Source organism: Muscardinus avellanarius, assembly GCF_963383645.1.
Source record: "Muscardinus avellanarius genome assembly, chromosome: 5".
Classification (NCBI taxonomy): Eukaryota; Metazoa; Chordata; class Mammalia; order Rodentia; family Gliridae; genus Muscardinus; species Muscardinus avellanarius.
Window position 1 is genome coordinate 134,413,869 of NC_137790.1, and position 23,819 is coordinate 134,437,687.

Sequence of the window (23,819 nt, forward strand, 5' to 3'; positions counted from 1 at the left end):
TTAATGAGCTGAGCTATTCCAAGTTGCTGCGTATTCATCTCCCAGGCTTCCACGAGTGCAGAAGGCAGCGGCGGGCGACGAGTGGCCAGAGAGTAGTCACTCCGCTCCCGCGTTACTGTCCAGTTGTTCACAGTGGAATATTTGCGTGTTTCCTCCAAGGCCGCTGCACCTTCTTGCTGGCCAAGACATCCAGGTCACGGCAGATCCGGGCACGCGTGGAGGAAGGCCGGATGATGTCGTCCACAAACCCTGGTGGAGTTCAGGAAGGCGATCACAGCACGGCCAGGTAAGGCCACGCCACAGACCTGTGCTCAGCCAGGAGCCATCCCGGGGCCAACCTGACACCCCCACCCTGCACCCCAGGAGCCGGCCTGCTCTTCCACCAGGTCCCCAACTTCTGGCCACAGAGCATGTTGCAAAGAAAAGAAAGCCTGACCCTCCCCACCCAGCCTGCTCCAAGGCCTCTACTCAGCCAAGAGGAATTCGGCTGAGTAGAATTCCTACTCAGGAATTCTACAGAGAGGCATCCGTATTGTGAGGATGGCTCCCTAGACTCCAGTCCTTCACAGCACGACTTCGCTGCCCCCTGGGGAAGTAAGTAGAGTCTATTTCTTCACCTGGCCTTCAGGTTTGCATTGGCCAAGAAAATACAGCCAAAGAGACACCAACCACTTCCGATCCGAGGCCCCAGGGAACCCTGCAGCTCTCCTGGCCTCCCTTTTGCTGTCCTTGGGACACCTCACAAAGAGGCCTAGACTGGCCTCCTGGAGGCCACGAGGCCACTTGGCTGCTCCTGGCCTCTCAAGGCCCTGTCGAGCCGCCGTCCGCTGGAGCCCAGCCCACACTGCCAACCCTCAGAACCACAAGTGGCCGGTGGCTTAAGCCACCAGGTTTGGGTTCATGGGGGGGGGGGGTACTGGGGCATTCTACCTCTCAGCTATACTCCTGCCCTGTTTTTTATTCTTTATTTTGAAACAGGGTCTCACTGAGTTGCAGAGGCCTAAGTAGCTGAGGCTGTCTGTGAATGGCGATCCTCTTGTCTCAGCCTCCTGAATGCTGGGATTACAAGAGTGAGCCACCATGCCCGGCCTGGGGTGGGTTCTTATATCACCCTGGCTAACTGGAACACCTCTGACCCACCTGTGCAGACCTGACTGTCCACACACGCCGAACCCTCCCCCGTTAACAAATTCCACTGCAGAGGGCCTCGCAGAGAGAGAGTGGGGGCAAGGGGTCCCACCTCGCACTGCCGCGGGGAAGGGGTTGGCGAACTTCTCAATGTATTCTCTCTGCGCAGCTGCCACGTCCTCGTGCCCCTTGAAGATGATCTCCACCGCACCCTGTCAAGAGAGGAATCCATGGGCCTCACAGGACAGGCGGCCTGGCCGCTTCGTCACTCTGTGTGCGGTGAACTTCTTTTTTCCTTATTTATTTTGTAGAACTAGGGGTTGAACCCAACGGTGTTCTAGCTCTGAGCTATATATACCTTGAGTCCTATTTATTTATTTATTTATTTATTTATTTATTGGTACTGGGGATGGAACCCAGGGACATTCTACCTTCGAGCTACACCCCCAGCCCTATTTTTTTGTCTTTATTTGGAAACAGGGTCTCACTGAGTTGCAAAAGGTCTAAGTAGTAGCCGAGGCTGTCCTCGAACCGCGATCCTCCTGTCTCAGCCTCCCAAATACCGGGATTACAAGCGTGTGCCACCACGCCCGGCTACTTTTTTTATTTTGAAATAAAAAATAAAAACAACTGCCAGGCGTGGTGGCGCACGCTTGTAATCCCCGCGCTTGGGAGGCGGAGACAGGAGGATCGCACAGGTTCGAAGCTAGCCGCGCGCGCTGACTTAGGAGACCCTGTTTCCAAATAAAAATGTAAAAATAGGTCTGGGAGTGTAGCCCAGAGGTAGAAGGGCTTCCAGGAACCCCAGTACCACCAAAAATAATAATAATAATAATAATAAATAAATAAATAAATAAATAAATAAAATAAAAACAACTCACTAGGTTGTTGAGGGTCTTGTTAAGCTGCTGAGGCTGGCCCTAGCCCTGCGGTCTTCTGTCTCAGCCTCCCAAGTACTGGGATTACAACCAAGCCCAGCTCTTTTTTTTTTTTTTTGCGGGTCTGTGGATGGAACCCAGGGGCATTCGACTTCCGCACTACAACCCCTGCCTTAGTTTTTTTATTCTTTATTTTGAAACAGGGTCTCACTAAGTTGCGGAAGGCCTAAGTAGCTAAGACTGTCCACAAACCTTGATCATCCTGTTTCAGCCTCCCAAATCCTGGGATTACAAGTGTGCACCACCATGCCTGGTTTCTTATTTTATTTTGAAACAGGGTCTTGCTAAATTGCAGAGGTTGGCCTCAAACCTACAGTCCTCCTGTCTGAGCCTCCCACGTACTGGGATTACAGGTGTGCACTACCACTCAGGGTTACTTACAAATCTTCAAACCCACTCTAAGCCCCTTTCTGCCTCACTCCTTCCCTTGCCTCGAAGATACCAGCTTGTGGCTCAAGGAGAGGGGGCAGGAGGTGGGGCTTAGCCCTAGGGCCCCAGCTGAGCTCTGAGCTGGGATGGGGAGTGCAGCTCTGGGCCCTCACCTTGGCTCCCATGACGGCAATCTCCGCTGTGGGCCAGGCGTAGTTGGTGTCACCTAGAAGGTGCTTGGAGCTCATGACATCATAGGCGCCACCATAGGCCTAGAACAGACCCAGATGCTCCTCGTTAGGACCTGAGGCAGCCAGATAGTTGTCCTGGCAGAGCCTGGAGGCCAGGTAACCTGGGCACAGAGCCAGGACAGGCCTTCCACCAGCCCTGAAGCAGGCTGAGCAGCACCTGGTGACGGGCCACGGTCAGGGGCTCACCTTCCTGGTGATGACTGTGACCTTGGGCACAGTGGCCTCCGCAAACGCGTACAGCAGCTTGGCGCCGTGCCGGATGATGCCCCCGTACTCCTGCGCCGTGCCTGGCCGAGAGGAAGAGTCAGAGGTAGTCACGGAGGCCCGCAGGTCTGCAGACCATGCGGGGAGATCGCCGGTCACCAGGCTTGGTCACCTCTCCCAGCTCCGCCAGCGACTTACCAGGCAGGAAGCCAGGGACATCGACAAAGGTGATGAGGGGGATGTTGAACGCGTCGCAGAATCGGACGAAACGCGCGCCCTTCACGGATGAGTTGATATCCAAGCACCCTAGAGTGGGAGAGGTCGCCCAGACTAAGCTCCTAGGCCTTACCCAACTCGGCCCACAGAGAGGACTCCTCCACCCACAAGAGCCACCAGCGCACAGCCCACCATATCTGTGACCACTTGGGAGGCTGAGACAGGAGGGTCACAGGTTCGCAGCCAGCCTCAGCAGCTAAGTAAGGCTCTCTACAACTTAGTGAGACCCTGTCTCCAATTTAAAAAATAAAATCAGGCTGGGATGTGGCTCAAAGCTAGAATGCCCCTGGGTTCAATCCCCAGTACCACACACACACAAAAAGAGATTTTCTACATATCCAAATGTCCCCAAGATATCAAATTTATTACAGGTTGGGAAACATAAAACTATAATGGGGGAAACATAAAACATAAGACAATATGGGGTTATTCTCTTTCAGGGACCCCCTCCCCTGTGTGGGGGAGGATTTTTTGTCTTCTACTTTTCCTTCACTTAAAATAAACTTTCATATTTCTATATCCCCAAACCTCCAACATTTTGGTATAGATATAAAGGCAGACAAAAACAATGAAAAGGCTGGGCATGGTGTTGCACACCTGTAATGCCAGAACTTGGGAGGCTGAGACAACAGGGTCACAGGTTTGAGGTCAGCCCGAGGAACCTAGCGCGACCCTCCGCAACCTAGTGAGACCTTGCTTCAAAATAAAAAAGTAAACCGGGTATAGTAAGGCACGCCTGTAATCCCAGTAGTCGGGAGGATAAGACAGGAGGATCACAGGTTCAAAGCTAGCCTCAGCAATTTAGTATGACCCCCGTTCCAAAATAAGAGATAAGATAGGACTGGATGTGTAGCTCAGAGGTAGAGTATACCTGGGTTCTATCCCCAGTACCACAAAAATAAATAAATAAATACATAAATAAATACATAAATAAATAAATAAATAAATGAAGGTCTTAGGGTGTAGCTTGGAGGTAGAGCATCCCTGGGTTCACTTCCTAGTACCACAAAACAAAAGACACCATTGAGAAAATTAGTAGGCAAGTCACATACCAGGAAAAAAATTTGTATAGTACACATGTCTACAAAGAATCCGCATCCAGAATATACAGAGAGCCCTAAAAACTAAAATTAAACACACCTCTCAAAAAATATGTATTCCTTCAGAAAGTACTTTGTGAGATAAAAAATGTCTAGCACTTGTTTTAGGTAGTGACTGTAAGGGTGTAGAGAACTGTCAAACTGTCAAAACCCATCAAAATGAGTAGCTCAGAGCTGTGGTTCTTGGTTTGATCTGATACAGGAATGTTCCACCACCAGCTACACCCCCAGTTCTTTTTTTTCTTTTTTTTTTTTTGCGGTACTGGGGATAGAACCCAAGGGCTTTCTACCTCTGAGCTACACTCCCATCTCTATTTTTTTATTCTTTATTTCGAAACAGGGTCTCACTGAGTTGCAAAGGGCCTCACTAAGTAGTAGCTGAGGCTGGCCTTGAACCTCCGTCTTGTCTCAGCCTCCAAATGCTGGGATGACAAGCGTGCGCCACCACACTCAGCTTTCCCCAGCTCTTCTACATATTCATACAAACAGCGGGATTACAAATACTGGATTAGCAGGTCTGTCTTAAAATCCCTAACTTTAAATGCTCTTAGTAAACAACAAAATGTTGGCGTAGGTAACTCAACACTCCCGTCCTCAACAGAAACTGGAAAAGCAAGGAGAGACTCAGAACAAACTTTGTCAGAGAGATGAGGTGTGTGTGTGTGTGTGTGTGTGTGTGTGTGTGTGTGTGTGCGCGCGCGCGTGCCTGTGTTACTTTGGATGGAACCCCAATACTCAGTGTGCACCACCATACTCAGTTGAGTCATATACTTAACTGGGGAGGGGACAGAGAGTCAACCTCTAATATGGAAATTTTTAGCCAGGCGTGGTGGTTCACACTTGTAATCCCAGCATGCGGGAGGCTGAGACAGGAGGATCGCGGTTCGTGGACAGCCTCAGCTACTTAGTGAAGCCCTTTGCAACTCAGTGAGACCCTGTTTCAAAATTAAAATAAAAAAGACTAAAAAAAATAGGGCTTGGAGTGTAGCTCAGAGGTACAATGCCTCTAGGTTCCATCCCCAGTACCTCAAAATAAAATAAATAAAATAAAATAAAATGTAAACTTTTTCCTTATGAGCTAAGGAGGGAAGTGGGCTATAAACCCTTAACAGGTGGGGTTGCTTAAAGGAGGGGGAATGAAAGGGGCATTTTGAAGATATTTAGTATTAAAAAGGAAAGTCACTTTTTTTTTTTTGGTACTGGGGATTGAACCCAGAGGCATCTACCTCCAAGTTATACCCTCAGCACAAATGTATTTCTTATTTGGAAACAGGATCCTCTCACTAAGTTGCAGAAGGCCTCACCACGTAGTCAAGGCTGGCTTCAAACCTGCGATCCTCCTGTCTCAGCCCCCCAAGTACTGGGATTACAAGCAGAAAGCTGCTTTTACATCATGCACTTGAGTTTTGTGCTCTGGCCATGGAAGACCGTGTCTGAGAAGAGGGTAGAAGACAGACAGCCCCCACCCCCAGCCCAGGCAGCTCCGGCCTCCAACCCTGGCCCAGGTGCCCAGGCCTCGCCCCTCCTACCTGAGGCCACCTTGGGTTGGTTGCCAACAATCCCAACAGTCCTCCCGTTCATCCTCCCAAATCCGATGACAAGGTTCTTGGCATAATTGGGCATGATCTCAAAAAAGTCTCGCTCATCAATGACCTATGGGAATAAATCATCTCCTGAGTGCCCGAACAACAAAGACAAGATGAAACCACGAGCCAGGTGCAGGGACACACGCCTGTAAACCCAGGACTTGGGAGCCGGAGGCAGGAGGGTCCCGGGTGCAAGGACCGACTCAGCAACTCAGTGAGCCCCTCAGCACCTTAGCGAGACCCTGTTTGCAAATGAAAAATAAAATAGGGCTGGGGTGTAGCTCAGAGGTAGAATGTCCCTAGATTCCATTCCCAGCACCACAAAAATATGTATCAATAAAATAAAACAGAACTGGGGGCATAGCTTGGAGGTAGAAAGTCTCTGAGTTTAGTCCCCAGTACAAAAAAAAAAAAAAAAATGCAACTAGACTTTGATATTGCAAAATTACAGTGCTAGGCAGGGTCTCTGAGAAAACAGGCCAACCAGACTGAGCTGGAGCGGGCCTCCAGCGCAGCTTATTTGAGAGGTCCTACAATTTGAATTTGTATTTATGACCATTTGTTTTTTACCTTTCTGTTTTGAAATACTTTTGAACGGACATAAAAGTCTCTAACACAGAGCCGGGCATGGTGGTACACACTTGTAATCCCAGCATTTGGGAGGCTAAGACAGGAGGATCCTAGTTTGCGGCCAGCCTCAGCTACTTAGCAAGGCCCTTAGTGAGACCATTTCAAAAATAAAAAGACTGCCAGGCGTGGTGGCGCACTCTTGTAATCCCCGTGCTTGGGAGGCAGCGACAGGAGGATCGCACAGGCTCGAAGCCAGCCGCGCTGGCTTAGGAGACCCTGTTTCCAAATAAAATTTTATATATATATATATATTTATGCCTGGGAGTGTAGCCCGGAGGTAGAATGGTTTTCAGGAACCCCAGTACCACCAAATAATAATTAATAATAATAAAAATAAATAATAATAATAAATAAAATTTTAAAATTAAAGAAATAAAAAGACTAAAAAATAGGGCTGGAGGTATAGCTAAGAGATAGAATGCCCCTGGGTTCCATCCCCAGTACCACAATAAATAAACAAACAAACAAATGGAAAAAGTGATCATGGAATTTGAATGTGAAGAGTGCTGCCAGGTCCTGTGCTGGGAGTTTGAAGGCAGGGACAGTGGCACGCTCTTGTCCCACAGCGCCTCGTAAAGTCCTCTCCTAAGCCGGGCATGGTGCCACACGCTTGTAATCCCAGCATTCGGGCGGCTGAGACAGGAGGATCTGGGTTCACGGATAGCCTCAGCTACTTAGTGAGGCCCTCTGCAACTCAGTGAGACCCTGTTTCAAAATAAAGAATAAAAAAATAGGGCTGGGGGTGTAGTTTGGAGGTAGAATGCCCCTGGGTTCCATCCCCAGTACCACCAAAAATAAGTAAATAAATAAAATAGGGCAGGGGTTATAGCCCAGAGGTAGGATGCCCCAGAGTCAAATCCCCAGTACCACAACCTAAATCAACAAATAAACCACTCCAGTTCTTCACTCCTATTCAATACGCACTGTTGATTCTTCCCTGACTCAGTTACTACTATGCGAGTGCTAGGTGGTTCTTCTTTTCTTTTCTATCAGTGCACTGTAACCACACATCATTATGTAGTTCAGAGTGAAGGGGACATCCATGCACACAGCCTTGGTGAGCCTCACCCCCACGCCGGTTCCACCCACTCCCTGTCTCCTGCTGCGCGATGCTGAGTTCAGCACTGACAATTCCATGTATGTACACGGTCAACTCAACTGCTTCCTTCACCAGGTCCCCCCTCCTCCCCCCCCCGGCCCCCTCCATCGCCGTGTGGAGCCCCCCTGTCCCGGCTTCTCCCTGGCTTCCACACAGGAGAGGAAACACAAGGAACCTTCACTTTCTGTGACTGGCTGGTCTCCCTTAGCATTAATATTCTGTAATTCCGCCCATTTTCCTGCAAATGACATAATATTGTTCTTCTTTATGGCCGAGTAAAATTCCATAGTTCCCTAATCCATTCGTCTGCTGATGGACGCCTGGGCTGTTCCATAATTTGGTTCTTGTGAATTGTGCTGCTATAACATGGATATGCGTGGATTACTATGGTGGTTTTCTAACCTCCAGTTTTCCTTCACTCATCAGTAACCATTCTGCTTCAAGATCTTTGCCTTCCCTATTTATTTATGTGCGTGCGTACGTGCGTACGTGCGTGCGTGTGTGTGTGTGTGTGTGTGTGTGTGTGTGTGTGTTACTTCTGAGCTAGACCCTCAACTCTATTTTTTTATTTTTTATTTTCAAACAGGGCCTCACTAGAAGTTGCTAAGGCTGGCGGTGAATCTGAGATTCCCCGTCTCAGCCTCCCAAGTACTGGGATTATAGGCGTGCGCCACCAGGCCCGGCTGTATTTCCATAATTCATCTCAAATTTTCCCCCAGTCTAAGTTTTATTTTTAATATGTCAGACATTTAGTTTAGTACTGCCAGTACCCCCTTCCCTTCCACCCTCTGCCCACTCATCCTCTGTTGCTAATATGATTTTCTGATTTGTGTATGTTTACATTTATCGCTTTTAACTTCCTCTGTCTTACACAAAGAGTAGTGTATTATCAGTACTCTGCTGCACAGTTAGGTGATTTTACTTAGTAGCATCCTCCGAATCTCCTTGCGCCAGTTCATAGCTACGGTCCTCTTCCTTTTCCACTTCTGCCTAACACAAAGCTTCTAAGGCACCAAAGTTTATTCAGCCAATCCCCTATGTGTGGTGTACCTTATTCTGAAACTCACACTTGGGATTGTCAGCCTATCTGCAGTTACAAATGACAATGTAATGGCAGTAAACTCATCTATCTGTAATTCTCTATGGTAGGAAGAAAATCAATAGGATGATGAATAGAAATGGCTTGCTGGATCAGTCCATAAATGCTTACTCATTTGGTCCCAGATAATACTAGATTTCCCAACCATGAGTGACAGAGTCCTTCCTTCCCCAGAGATTTGCCAAGGGAAAGTCTTTACATACTTATTTTTGGCTAACCTAACATATGAGAAATAAGTCAGTGCACTTCTAATGTTTGTTTCTAGCACATAAGTGAAGCTGAACATTTTTCTATATGCTAAACATCCATGTAGCCAGGCATGGTGGTGCACGCCTGTAATCCCAGTACTTGGGAGGCTGACACAGAAGAAGCACAGGTTCAAGGCCAGCCTCAGCAACTTAACAAGACACTGTTGTTGTTTTTTTTAACTTTTTTTTTGTGTTTGTGGTACCGGGGGTAGAACTGGGCTTTTCTACCTCTGGGCTATACTCCCAGACCTATTTTATACTTTATTTGGAAACAGGGTCTCACTAAGTTGCTGAGAGCCTCACTAAACAGCTGAGGCTGGCTTCAAACCTGTACGATCCTCCTGTCTCAGCCTCCCAAGCGCGGGGATTACAAGTGTGCACCACCACACCTGGAGACACTTTTTCAAAATTAAAAATAAAATAGGTCTGGGGTATAACTCAGAAGTAGAATGCCTCTGGGTTCAACCTCTAGCACCACACTAAAAAAAGAAAATTAGGTAGATTTTATACACACACACACACACACACACACACACACACACACGAATGATGCAGCTATTTCCTCACTTGTAACTTTTGTCATATATTCCTAGTGACTTTTGCATTTTTTTTCACATACATTTTTATATAAACTTGTCTAATTCTATAAAAAATTGTTTATTGGAATTGCCTTAAATTTATTAATTAACTTTGGGAGAACTGACAATTTTACAATGTTAACCCAGTATCAAGCAAGAAGGGATGTCTCTCCAATTGCTAAGGACTACTTTTGTACTTTTAAGAAGTGTTTGCCGGGTGTGGTGGCGCACACTTGTAACCCCAGCATTCAGGAGGCTGAGACAGGAGGATCACGGTTCACGGCCAGCCTCAGCTACTTAGTGAGGCCCTCTGCAACTCAGTGAGATCCTGTTTCAAAATAAAGAATAAAAAATAGGGCTGGGGAGAACCCAGGGGAATTCTACCTCTGGGCTATACTCCCAGCCCTATTTTTATATTTTATTTGGAAACAGGGTCTGACTAAGTTGCTGATCCTGGCTTCAAACCTACACGATCCTCCTGTCTCAGCCTCCCAAATACTGGGATTAAAAGCGTGCGCCACCACACCCGGCTTATTTTTTATTTTGAAACAGGGTCTCACTAAATTGCTAAGGCTGGTTTTGAACTTGCCATCTTCCTGTCTCAGCCTCCCAAGTACTGGGATTACAAGTGTGTGCTACCACGCCCAGCTCACCCCCAGCACTTTTTACTTTTTGTTTTCACAACATAGTCTCACCAGGTTGCTGAAAGTCTCACTGAGATGCTAAGGCTGTCCTTGAACCTGTGATCCTCCTGTCTCAGCCTCCCAAATCCCGAGATTACAGGCACCCAGCCACAGCTTAACTTTCAAAGGATTTTTGCCTCTAACTTACATGGACTAATATTCACAATTCAGTGTTGAGAACTAGCGGGGATGCTGGGTAGCTCAGTCCTCGCGGGTGCTGACTAACCTCAAGGCCAGGCCCTCTGCTCCTCCTGGGGCAAAGCATGGGGCCGTGGCCATGGCTGTGTGAGGGCAGGCAGCACAAGAAGGGCGACACTTACGGAGTGGATGATGTCCAGCATGTCGTAGGCTTTGGTAGATTCCAAAGGGACAATTGTGTCGAGCTCAGGAACCAGACGGTCACTAGAACAGAGGCGCATGCAGTTAACAGGAAGAGCCAGTCACCCTGCGGGTGGGAGGCAGGGAAGGAAATGGGGACCGGGCTGGTTCTGCCCTCTGTCACCACATTAAACAGAACCTGACTCTAGTTCTAACCCAGAAGGCCACCCTTTTCTTTTCTTTTGTGGTATCAGGGATTGAATTCAGGGGCACTATACCGCTGAGCTATACCCCCAGCCCTATTTTCATTTGGATTTTGAAGCAGGGTTTTGCTAGGTTGAGAAGAATCTCACTAGTTGCTGAGGCTGTCCTCGAACCTGCGGTCCTCCTGTCTCAGCTCCCAAGTACTGGGATTCTAAGCGTGACCCACCATACCCGGCTCTGTTTTCTTTTAAAGTGAAAAGATGAGGTTCTTTCACTGAATGATGTTAACCTTTACCCTCTCTGAATACCTCCCACAGGCCATACGCGGTGTGGGGCCCGAGGGACACTGGGTGAGAGGACAGGGCCTGGGAGATCCCAATCTCACTCCCATGGGATGTCAAAAACAGAACAATCACTGCTGGGAGTGGTGCTGCACGCTTGCAATCCCAGTACTTGGGAGGCTGAGACAGAAGGATTGCAGGTTAGAGGCCGGCCTGAGCAAATTAGCAAGGTCCCTCAGCAACTTAGTGAGACCCTGTTTCAAAATAAAATAAGATAGGGCTGGGGGTGTAGCTTGGAGGGAGAATGCCTCTGGGTTCGGTGCCCAAAACAAGACCTAGAAATGTCAAGTCTGAGTTCTCCAGATACCATGGCAGCGCATTAAGAAGCAAAACTACATACACCAGGCCAGGCATGGTGGCTCCTAGTAATCCCAGGTACACAGGAGGAGGCTGAGGCAGGAGACCCTCCTGTTCAAGGGCAGCCTTGGCAACTTCACAAGACCCTTTGCAAGATAAAAATATTAAAGCCGACAGTTCTCAGACAGCCTCAGCTACTACTTAGTGAGGCCCTTTGCAACTCAGTGAGACCCTGTTTCAAAATAAAGAATAAAAAATAGGGCTAGAGGTGTAGCTTGGAGGTAGAATGCCCCTGGGTTCCATGCAAAAAAAAAAAAAAATTAAAAGAGAGCTTCCTTTGCCCCCGTACCTGGACATGCCGCCATCATCCCCGTGTCTGGGGGCCACGCTGACCACACTTCACAGCTGCCCCAAGCCTCTGATAGGCACTGGGCACACCTGGCAGTGGCTCAGGGCAGAGGGGCCCAGGAGGGGCAAGCCAAGGCAGGGAGGGACCCAGCCGGGACCCACCTGGGGTCGTGACACTCGCGGACAGGCGCCGGGTCCTGACTGCTGAGCGGCAGGTAGTTGAAGAACTCCCGCAGGTTACACAAGGCGTCCACGTCGTTCTCGAAGGCCCTGTGGGCCACACCTGAGAAAACATGGCAGGCCGAGCGACCAGCGTACCCGTCAGAGACAGGACGCTGCTTCCTGCCCACACAGTGACAGCTCTGTCCTCGTGTCCCCCGCTAGGGCAGACGCTGCGACCGTGAGCCCTGACGAAGCCTCAGCCCAGGGGAGCTGGCCCAGGCCTCTGCAGGGACACACCTTGCATCTTTAATTTAATTTTATTATATTTTATTGGTACTGAACTCAAGGACATGCTGCCTCTGAGTTACACCCCCAGCCCTTTTTATTTTTTATTTTGAAACACGGTCTCATGAAGTTGCAGGGGTCTCACAAGGTTGCTGAGGCTGGCTTTGAACCTGAGATCCTCCTGTCTCAGCCTCGCAAGTATTGGGATGACAGGCGTGCGCCACTACACCTGGCGAGGGTCCTTCTGTGCTCAGGTCCTACAATAAATCTTTGCGGAATGAGTACAAAGGACTTTCAACATCACAGACGTCTTTCATTCAATAAGTATTATAAAGCTGAGCATGGTGGTGCACGCTTGTCATCCCAGTACTTGGGAGGCTGAGACAGGAGGATCGCAGGTTCAAAGCCAGCCTCAACTACTTAGTGAGGCCCAATTTCAAAATAAAGAATAAAAAGTAGGGCTGGGGGTGTAGCTCAGAGGTAGAATGCTCCTGTGTTCAAACCCCAGTACCACACACACACAAAAAAGTACTATAAATTAGTATAGCCACTATGGAAGACAGTCTGGCATGTCTCAAAAGGTTAAATATAGTGTGATCAGTCCACCCAGAAATCCCATTTCTAGCTGTATATCAAAGAGAAATGAGCCAGGTGTGGTGGTGCATGCTTATAGTCCCAGTATTGGGAGGCTGAGACAGAGGGATTACAGGTTTGAGGCCAGCCTCAGCAATTTAGCAAGGCCCTTGGCAATGTAGTGAAACCAGTTTCAAAGTAAAAAATAAAATAGGGCTTGGAGTGTAGCTCAGAGGTAGAATGCCCCTAGGTTCAATCCCCAGTACCAGAAAAAGAAAAAAGAGAGAGAAATGAGCAGGGTGTAGTGGCGCATGCTTGTAATCCCAGTACTTGGGAGGAGGATTGCAGGTTTGCGGCCAGCCTCATCTGGTTTAGTGAGGCTCTCTGCAACTTAGTGAGATACTGTTTCAAAATAAAGATTAAAGCCGGGTGTGGTGGCGCACTCTTGTAATCTCAGCATTTGGGAGGCTGAGACGGGAGAATGGCGGTTCGCGGACAGCCTCAGCCACTTATGCCCTTTGAATTCAGTGAGATCCTGTTTCAAAATAAAGAATAAAAAATAAGGCTGGGGGTGTAGCTCGGAGGTAGAAGGCCCCTGGGTTCCATCGCCAGTGCCACAATAAATAAATAAATAAATAAATAAATAAATAAATAGGGCTGGGTGGGGGTGTGGCTCAGAGGCAGGATGCCCCTAGATTCAATCCCCAGTTCCTCTGAAAAAAAATAAATAAAATTTTAAAAATGGGACTAGATTAAAAAAAAAAAAGTATATGGCCTATTACTAAGAAAGAAAGAATGAAGGAAACAAAGAAAGTGGGAGAGCAAGATGGAGGACAGAGACGCGGTGCCCTCTGGGCCTCCTAGGGGAAACCGCCACGCACGAGAAAGACCGCACAGAGCAGCTCGGGCTCAGAAAGAACACCACATCCAGCCCTTAAAAGAACGCCAATCCCACAACCGCGTTGCGCCGAGGGCAGACAGTCGTCACTCTCAGCTGTCGAATTAAAACACAAGTGGTGGGAGAAAAGGCAGGCGCTTGCGTTTAGCCACACATGCATGTCTTCACGCTCACACGTGCATGTCTTCACGCTCACACGCGTGAAAAGACCGCAGTGGTGTACGCTGGTCCTCAGTGGTGAGAATCTGCGCTTGATGAAATACCTAGTGATTTCTGACTCCTGTATTTTCTACCTCAAAAAAGCAATGCTACTGAAATGAAGAATAAGCAGCATATGTTATCAAGTCAAAGATATCGCCAAGACTCAACATATTTTATATCCCAATAAGACAGACAAACGGCTAAAAGGCTGCTTGTGATGCCCGAAGACAAGCGCTTGGTGGCAGGCGTGGGGGTTGATGCTATTAGATGCTAATTTCACAAACCTAACCCAATTCTCCTTGGCTGTCTTTTCCCCCTGTCTGAGAACAGCGCGGCGGTCCTCCGGCCTCTCACCTGACATGGTCGTGTGCGTCTTGGCCCCACCAAGCTCCTCCTGGGTGACATCTTCATTGGTGACCGACTTCACAACATCAGGCCCCGTGATGAACAGGTAGGAGGTGTCCTGAAACCAGATCGATCCAGATTGCCAAATCTGCTCACCAGCAAGACAAACTCAGAGGACTTCAGAGACACGTGCCAGAAAAAGACTGGGACCAAAGACCCCATCCAAATAAAGACACAAGTTCCATGCCTCATTATCTATTTTTTTTTTTTTTTTTAGTCCTGGGGATGGAACACAGCAATATTCTAGCCAGAACTGTACCCCCAGCCCTTTTCAGTTTTTATTTTCTAAATGATCTAACTAAATTACTTACTACACACTGGCCTCGAACCTGTGATCCTCCTGTCAATTTTTCATTTTTGCCAGGCATGGTGACATATACTTATAATCCCAATACTTAAGAGCCTGAGACAGGAAGAGCACAGGTTCGAGGCCAGTCTCAGCAACTTAATGAGACCTTGTTTCAAAATAAAAAATAAAATAGGGAAGGAGTGTATCACAGAGGTAGAACAACCACTGAGTTCAATCCCCAGTAACACACACACAGACACACACCAAAAAAAAATTATATAGCCTGAAGATCATTCCAGAGCAGCATAGCAGGATAATGTATCATAAATGAACGGTCACCTATGGGCAGATAGGCTGTTTCCAGCATTTTACTACATAAGCCATTTTGCAAGGATAGAAGAGTGAAAACAGGAATAGGAACACAAAACAGACAGACAGAAGGCAGTCACAGATGTAGTAGCGTTGGCCCAACTGCACCACGCTCTGGCTGGGTGTGGTGGTACAAGCCTGCAATCCCAGAAGCTGTGAGACTAAGATAGGAGGACCAGAGGTTCGAGGCCAGCCTCAGCAGCTTAGCGAGGCCTCGAGAATTTAGTGAGACCCTGTTTCAAAATAAAAAAATAAAGCCGGGCATGGTGGCACCCGCTTGTCATCCCAGCATTCGGGAGGCTGAGACAGGAGGATCGTGGTTCACAGCCAGCCTCAAAAAAAAAAAAAAAAAAAAAAAAAGGAAAGAACTAATTTTTTGGTAGTACAAGGGATTAAATTCAGGGGCATTCTATCGCTGAGCTACACTCCCACCTCTGTATATGTTTTTGTGGAATTTTTTTTACTGATGCACTGTAGTCATACATCTTAATAGAGTATTGTGGGTTTCTTTGGTTTTTTGTTTGGTTTTTTAATTTTTTAATTTTTATTTTGTTTTTGTTTTTATAGTACTGGAGATGGAACCCAGGGGCATTCTCCCTGAGCTACACCCCCAGCACTATTTTTCATTCTTTATTTTGAAACAGGGTTTCACTGAGCTGTGAATGGCCTCACTAAGTAGCTGAGGCTGCCCACAATCCTCCTGTCTCAGCTTCCCGATTGCTGTGATTCCAAGCGTGCACCACCACGCCCGGCTGTGTGTGTGTGTGCGCGCGCGCGTGCGCACGCGTGCGGGGCACTGGAGATAGAACCCAGAGGCATTCTACCTCTGTACTACACCACTATTCCTATTTTGTTATTCTTTATTTTGAAACAAGGTCTCACTAAGTTGCAGATGGCCTCACTAAGTAGCTGAAGCTGGTACCACAATAAAATGTCATTCTATTAAAACCATACAATAAAGGTATGCACCTCTCAAAATGACAGTTGGAGCTGGGCATGGTGTCACAGGATTGTAATTCCCGCACTTGGGAGGCGGAGACAGGAGGATCGCACAGGTTCAAAGCCAGCCGTGCTGGCTTAAGAGACCCTGTTTCCAAATAAAAATATAAAAATAGGTCTGGGAGTGTAGCCTGGAGGTAGCAGGGTTTCCAGGAACCCCAGTACCATAAAAAAAAAAAATGATAGTTGGAGATCAGATTTGCCCATTGCTGTGACAAGAAAATGAAATAAAATGGTAAGTGGCTGAAAGAATGTATGTGGGACTCTAGAACCGACTTCCCAATAAAACAGACTATGGGGAGGGGGGACTCCCACGAGAAATCTTTGGACTAGGACTCCGTACACAATCATCCGTCTGGGCAGAAGGCGAGATCTTTTGATTACTTAAAAACCATTTGCAATTCAGATTAACAAGTCCACTCACCCACCAATGAAGCACTGTTCACCAGGGGACCCCACCAGCTACAGACTGAACCAAAACCCTCTCTCCACTAAGCCCCTATCTCCCTCCACCGAATGCCAAGAGGACGCAGATAACAACGTGGATTTGGGTCAGAATTATTCTGACTGCAGATAGGAGCATGAGAAACAAGCCCTCCTTTCTTACCTTCACCATGAATGTGAAGTCGGTTAGGGCCGGGGAGTAGACGGCCCCACCAGCGCAGGGACCCATGATCAGAGAGATCTGTGGGATGACCCCGGAGGCTGTGACGTTCCTCTGCAGAAAGAAAAAGCAAAGGCTCTGGTTACAGGGATGCTGGCGGCGTTATCGTGGGAAGACGGAGGCCACAATAAAATCACATTCGGCCTCATTTGCACAGAAATTCTATCCAGAAAGCCAGAGTACCCCAAGCCGGGCAGGGTGGTGAAAATCTATAATCCCAGTACATGGAAAGCTGAGATTGCAGGGTCACAACCAGCCTCAGCAACTTAGCGAGACCCTGTTTCAAACTTGAGAAAAGGACTGGGGGTATAACTCAGAGGTAGAATACCTCTGGGTTTGATCTCAGCACCAAAAAAGAGAAAAGAAAAAGAAATGCCTCCCCTAACTGATAGGATGGTCAGGGTATTACCTACTGAAGCCAAGATCTCTCTTCTCCCCTTCTTGGTAGGGCCCCCCCAAAATCGCCACCAAGATATGAGCTACAGAGAGCCCCACACTCTCACCCCAGGTCCAAGCACACCCCAGGTCTCTGTTGAGCCTCTTCACACCTGCCACAGAGGGTGCCAGCAGTCACGAGGCCAGGCTGCCAGGCAGTGGTGTGCGTGCGTGCGTGCGTGTGCGTGTGCGTGTGTGTGTGTGTGTGTGTGTACACACGCAGGTTACAAGGAATTGAACCCAGGGGCCTTCTATCTCTAAGCTATACTCCCAGCCCTATTTATTTATTTATTTATTTATTTATTTATTTATTTTTGTTTATTTATAAAAATGGTCTTGCTAGTTTGCTGAGAGTCTTGATAAGTTGCTGAGGCAGGCCTTGAACCTGCGATCCTCCATCCTGTCTTAGCCGGCTGAGTACTGGGATTACAGATGTGTGCCACCCTGCCTGGTTTATTTATTTATTTTTTTTGCTTTGAAATGGGGGTCTCTTGCTAAGTTTCCTAAGTTTCACTGCATTGCTGAGGGTGGCCTTAAGCCTGTGATCCTCCTGTTTCAGCCTCCCCAGTACTAGAATCACAGGCGTGTAACACCACACCTGGTGTTTGCACTTAGTTTTATATCCAAATTCTAGAAAATCAGTTCACTGTAACCTTCTTTTTTTTTTTTTTTTTTTTTTTTGGTGGTACTGGGGTTCCTGGAAGCCCTTCTACCTCCAGGCTACACTCCCAGACCTATTTTTACATTTTCATTTTGGAAACAGGGTCTCCTAAGCCAGCGCGCGCGGCTGGCTTCGAACCTGCGCGATCCTCCTGTCTCCGCCTCCCAAGCGCGGGGATTACAAGCATGCGCCACCACGCCCGGCAACTGTAACCTTCTTTATTCTCTTTTTGTCTTTAAAAAAAAAAGAAGAAAAATATTTTTAAGCATTTTTTTCTTTTGTTTGTGGGGGGTTTTTTTGTTTTTTTGTTTTTTTTGTTATTTGGTGTGTGTATATGGTACTGAGGATTGGACCCAGGGGCATTCTACCTCTGAGCTACACCCTCAGCCCTATTTTTTATTCTTTATTTTAAAACAGGGCCTCACGAAGTTGCAAAGGGCCTAAGTAGCTGAGGCTGGCCGTGAACCGCAATCCTCCTGTCTCAGCCTCCCAAGTACCAGGATTACAAGCGTGTGCCACCCATGCCCAGCTATCATTATTATTATTTTTAACTATTAATAAGGTTCTCACCAGAAAGATGTCTGCATAGCCAGCCAAGGACTCCACCCCTTCTTGGATGCGGGCTCCCCCAGAGTCATTCAGCCCAATCACGGGGGCCCCGACAGTAATGGCCTGGTCCATGATCTGAGAAACAGCAGAGAAACAGCTGGTGAGACAACCACTCCCCAAAACAGTGCAGTGTTTTCTGGAAAATCCTTTGGAAAAGTGTGCTTTTCCAAACAGGAGGCGGAACCCTCTTCGCTCCTCATGAGGGTTGGGTACCTCCGTGAAAGAAGAAGAACCAGATGTTTTAAAAGCTGTTGGGGCCCCAAAACACCCCAGCGCCAAAGCGGCTCGCACCAGCAGGGCCCCACCAGCGGCTGCCAGAACCCCAGGCTCAGGTTCGCACTATTTTTCAGCAGCGAGTTTTGGGCCCGGTTGTTCCTAGGAAAAGGCAGAGAAGCATTTCCCTGCAAGCCAGGTTGACCCTTCTGCACCCTAAAGCCAGGCCCAGGCCTGCGTTTACCTTTTACGTTTTGTTTTGTTTGTTTCTTTGAGGTCTTTTCTTTTCTTTTTTTTTTTTTTTTTTTTTTTGTGGTACTGGGGATGGAAGCCAGGGGCATTCTATCCCAAGTGCTGCGATTACAAGTGTGCGCCACCGTGTCCAGCCTATCTTTTATTCTTTATTTTGAAACAGGGCCTCACTGAGTTGCAAAGGGCCTCACTAAGTAGCTGAGGATGTACGCAAACTGCGATCCTCCTGTCTCGGCCTCCCAAACGCTGGGATTACGAGTGTGTACCATCATGCGCAGCTTACATATTTTATTTTATTTTATGCATGCAAAATCATGAGGGCCCTGGTTTTTAAGACCATCAAAGAGAATCATAGTATAAAAATATGCTAAGAATCCCTCAGGTCAACAGCACAGCTTGCGAAATTCTGCCCCTCCCCAAGGAGCCAGCCAGCTGTCTTGCACCCCTCAAGTACCCCACAGACAACTGACGAAAGGACTGGGTTTACTTCCAAGATTCAGCACTTACTTTGCATATCTTTTGGGCATGTGCTCCCGACAGACTGCCTCCAAAAACTGTAAAATCCTAAAAAGGAGACACAATTAAATCAACATGTGAAATATGACTGGCCAGAGATGTAGATCCAGGAAGAAGAAATAAAATCATAGAAAAGCCAGGGGTGGTGGTGTACAATCCCATACTTTGGAGGCTGAGACATGAGGATCGCAGGTTTGAGGCCAGCCTCAGCTACTTAGTGAGGCTCTGGCACAAAAGAAAAAATTTGATCCAGGCGTGGTGGCACACACTTGTAATCCCAGCATTTGGGAGGCTGAGACAGGAGGATCAAGGTTCACAGCCAGCCTCAGCGACTTAGGGAGGCCCTCTGCAACTCAGTGAGACCCTGTTTCCAAATAAAGAATGAAAAATAGGGCTGGGGTATAGCTTGGAGGTAGAACGTAGAATGACCCTGGGTTCCATCTCTTAATACCACAAAAAAAATTTTTTTTCAAAAAAGACTGGAGTGCAACTTGGAGGTAGAATACCCCTGGGTTCAACCCAGTACCAATAAATAGAAACAAAATAGGGCTGAGGGTGCAGCTCAGAGGTAGGATACCCTGACATTCAATCCCTAGTACCAAAAAGAAATAAAGCATCAACTTGGTGAATTTATCTGCTTACGTAGGCAGGAGAATTCCGTGTAAAGAAATACGACTTCCTTGTTCTATTTATCTTATTTGTTTTTATTTATTTACTTACTTATTTGACATTAGGAATTGATCCTAGGGTCATTCTACCTCCGATCTCTACTGTTTCCGTTTTTGTTTTGATAGAGGGTCTCACTAAGTATCTGAGGCCGGCCTTGAACCTGTGATTCCGCCTCAGCCTCCCAAGTAATGGGATTTCAGGTGTGCGGCATCATACCCCGCTTCTCTTTAGTGGTCCCTTCTATATAAATTTTGCCCAGCACTTACAAATCACCAAAAAGGAGGAGGAGGGAGAAAGAGATGTGATTCCTATAGTGCAGCATTTGGCAGACCCCGCTCACAACACAGGTTATAAAACTTTTTTTTTTTTTTGCAGTACTGGGGATGGAACCCAGGGGCATTCTACCCCACCCCTATTTTTATTTTTTTATTTTTTGTGGGTCTAGGGATGGAATCCAGGGGCATTCGACCTCCGAGCTACACTCCAAGCCCTATTTTTTATTCTTTATTTTGAAACAGGGTCTCACCAAGGTACAGAGGGCCTCACTAAGTAGCTGAGGCTGGCCACAAACTCAGATCCTCCTGTCTCGGCCTCCCGAATGCTGGGATTACAAGCGTGTGCCACCACGCCCGGCTCTAAACACAATTTAAAGAATATTTTTTCTTTGCAGCACTTGAGCTTGATCCCAGAGGCATTCTACCTCTGAGCTACACCCAAGCCCTATCTTATTTATTTATTGTGGTACTAGGGATTGAACCCAAGGGCATTCTACTTGAGACCGCACCCCCAGCCCTATTTTTTACTTTTTATTGGGAAACAGGGTTTTGCAAAGTTGCTAAGGGCCTCACCAAGTTCCTGAGGCTGGCTTCAAACCTGCAATCCTCCTGTCTCAGCCTCCCAATGACTGGGGTTACAGGTGTGCTCCACCACGCCTGGCTACTTTTCTACTTTTAATACAATTGTGGTTATATTGAGCGTTCCTGGTTAACCCAGACCCATGTCTCTATTATGAAGTCAGCAGATCAGCAACCTTTCCTCATTGCCATGTAAGGTAAGATACTCAGGGGCTTCCGAGATTAGAACTCAGACATATTTGTGGGGTGCCATTATTGTCTATCCCAATCTCCTACAGCATCAGTGAGGCCACACTATACCTGTTTTTATGCAGCCTGGCAAAACTGTGTGAGCCCATCAATGGAAGTCAAAGCTGGAGTCCTGTGGATCGGAGTCTCAGCCCCTGCACGCCGGTGACACCTGCCACATTCTCTGGGATCCACCCGGGCTGCCCAGGACACAGAGGCCTCCAAGCACACACTTCCAAGCACACACTCCCTCCAAACACACACCTAACACTGCCTCCACGTATCCCACTCTGGAATAAGCTACCAGTTCTTGGAACTACTTCTGTGGTCCTCCAAGAAATAGACAGACTCTTCCAAAGAACACAGTATATAAAACTCTAGACACAGCCGGGCGTGGTAGCGCATGCCTGTATCCCAGTACTTGGGAGGCTGAGACAGGAGGATTGCAGGCTGAAGGACAGCCTCAGCAAGTAGTGAGATGCTCATCAACCTTGCAAGACCCTATTTCAAAATAAAAAATAAGCCAGGAGTGGTGGCACATGCTTGTAATCCCAGCATTTGGGAGGCTGAAACAGGAGGATCACAGTTCACAGACAGCCTCAGCTACTTAGTGAGGCCCTTTGCAACTCAGTGAGACCGGTAGAATGCCCCTGAGATCCATCCCCAGTACCTAAAAAAGAAGTCAGGTGTGATGGCGCTCACTTGTAATCCCAGTACTTGGGAGGCTGAGACAGGAGGATCACAGGTTCAAAGCCAGCCTCAGCCGCTCATGGTGGCACACACTCTTAATCCCAGCATTCGGGAGGCTGAGACAAGAGGATCATGGTTTGCAGACAGTGCCAGCTACTTAGTGAGGCTCTCTGCAGAGAGAGACCTGTTTCAAAATAAAGAATAAAAATAAGGCTGGGGGTGTAGCTCAGAGGTAGAAATGCCCCTGGGTTCCATTCCCAGTGCTGCAAAAATAAATAAATAAATAAAAAAGCCAGTCTCAGCAACTTAGCAAGGTTCTCAGTAACCCAGCAAGACTCTGTTTCTGTTGCTTGGAGGTAGAATGCCCCTAAATTCAATCTCCAGTACCACAAATAATAATAATAATAATAATAATAATAATAATAATAACAACAACAACAACAACAACAACAACAACAACACTCTATTCATACAAAACAAAACCCAGGAAACAAACTCCTCATTTGCCCCAAGCTGTACTCGATCCTTCATACCCCAAGATTGTTTTATTTTGTGTGTGTTGCTCCAGCTCCACCCTCCAGGAAGCTCAGCATACTGGACTTGGGAAATACCTGGCTGAAGATATACACCAATCTTCCATTGATTCGGCCCCGGCCAGTGACCACGCTGTCTCCAGGAAACTACCCAGGAAATAGAAAAGCAAAGGTTAAAAAAAAATCCAGACTTTTTTTTTTTTTTTTTTGCGGGTCTGGGCTGGAACCCAGGGGCATTCGACCTCCGAGCTACACCTCCAGCCCTATTTTTTTTTTTTTTATTCTTTATTTTGAAACCGGGTCTCACTGAGTTGCAGAGGGCCTCACTAAGTAGCTGAGGCTGTCGACAAACCGCGATCCTCCCGTCTCAGCCTCCCGAATGCTGGGATTACAAGTGTGCGCCACCACGCCCGGCCAAAGACTTCTTGTAATGAATTTGATAACTATGCCTTAATGAAACACAAAAGCAAACAGCAAATTCATGAAGATTCAGTATGAAGGAAGAACAGGAACAACACCCCCCCACCCCCCACCCCCGCTGCCGTGGCTCTGCAAGGCAAGCACCAGGCTGACTCTCTGCCAGCAGGACTGAAGCGCATCACGGCATCAGGCCTCGTCTTCCTTCCCCAAAGCAAGCAGAGCAGCCAGCTTGGGAGCACACACCTGTAACCCCAGGACCTGGAGGCCGAGACAGGAGGTTCACAGGCCCGAGGCCAGTCTCAGCTATTTAACTAGACTCTCAGCAACCTAGTGAGATCCTGTTTCAAAATGAATACATAAAAGGGATGGGAGTATATTTCAGAGATAGAATGCCCCTTGGTTCAATCCCCAGTATCAAAATAATAGTAGTAGTAGTAATACTACTACTAATAATAATAAAGCAAAATAATCAGGCTGAGGATGTAGCTCGGTAGTAGCTTACCCAACATGCATGAGGCTTTGGGTTTGATCCCGAGTCTCTCACACACAGCAAAATAGTCAAGAAATGGCCAGATGCTAATGAGGAGGACTAGGGCATATAAAGAAACATGGCAGTACTTGGGAGGCTGAGACAGGAGGATCACGGTTTGCGGACAGCCTCGGCTACTTAGTGAGGCCCTCAGCAACTTAGTGAGACCCTGTTTTAAAATAAAGAATAAGAAATAGGACTGGGATGCCGGGCGTGATGACACATGCTTGTAATCCCAGCATTTAGGAGGCTGAGACAGGAGGATCCGGTTTTGCAGCCAGCCTCAGCCACTTAGTGAGGCCCTCTGCAACTCAGTGAGACCCTTTGTCAAAATAAAGAATAAAAAATTGGGGCTGGGGGTATAGCTTGGAGGTAGAATGCCTCTGGGTTCCATCCCCAGTACTGCAGAAAGAAAGAAAGAAAGAAAGAAAGAAAGAAAGAAAGAAAGAAAGAAAGAAAGAAAGAAAGAAAGAAAGAAAGAAAGATGAAAGAAAGAGAGAAAGAAAGATGATAGATAGATTGATATCAAAGCTGGGCATGATTACACACACCTGTAATCCCAATACGTGGGAAACTGAGACGGGAAGATCTCAGGTTTGTAGCCAGCCTCGGCAACCTAGTGAGACCCTCCACTACTTAGTGAGACCCTGTTTCCAAATAAAAAATAA

The 23,819-nt window shown here is 47.5% G+C and overlaps 1 protein-coding gene across 2 annotated transcripts in view; it reads right to left on the minus strand.

The window, feature by feature from the left end:
* Window positions 1-127: 127 nt before the first annotated feature.
* PCCB (propionyl-CoA carboxylase subunit beta) overlaps window positions 128-23,819 on the minus strand; it is a gene marked incomplete at both ends in the record, with an annotated part of 29,072 nt that continues 5,380 nt past the window's right edge. The window contains 13 exons of one of the 2 annotated variants that reach the window (XM_080695849.1): window positions 128-249; window positions 1,241-1,340; window positions 2,609-2,707; window positions 2,873-2,973; window positions 3,089-3,196; window positions 5,796-5,919; window positions 10,510-10,591; window positions 11,860-11,980; window positions 14,171-14,279; window positions 16,486-16,596; window positions 18,209-18,322; window positions 19,220-19,276; window positions 22,281-22,349. In XM_080695849.1, coding sequence (XP_080551975.1) covers window positions 128-249; window positions 1,241-1,340; window positions 2,609-2,707; window positions 2,873-2,973; window positions 3,089-3,196; window positions 5,796-5,919; window positions 10,510-10,591; window positions 11,860-11,980; window positions 14,171-14,279; window positions 16,486-16,596; window positions 18,209-18,322; window positions 19,220-19,276; window positions 22,281-22,349 — 1,317 coding nt within the window. The remainder of the gene's footprint in view (window positions 250-1,240; window positions 1,341-2,608; window positions 2,708-2,872; window positions 2,974-3,088; window positions 3,197-5,795; window positions 5,920-10,509; window positions 10,592-11,859; window positions 11,981-14,170; window positions 14,280-16,485; window positions 16,597-18,208; window positions 18,323-19,219; window positions 19,277-22,280; window positions 22,350-23,819) is intronic. The other variant, XM_080695848.1, reaches the window with a different exon arrangement.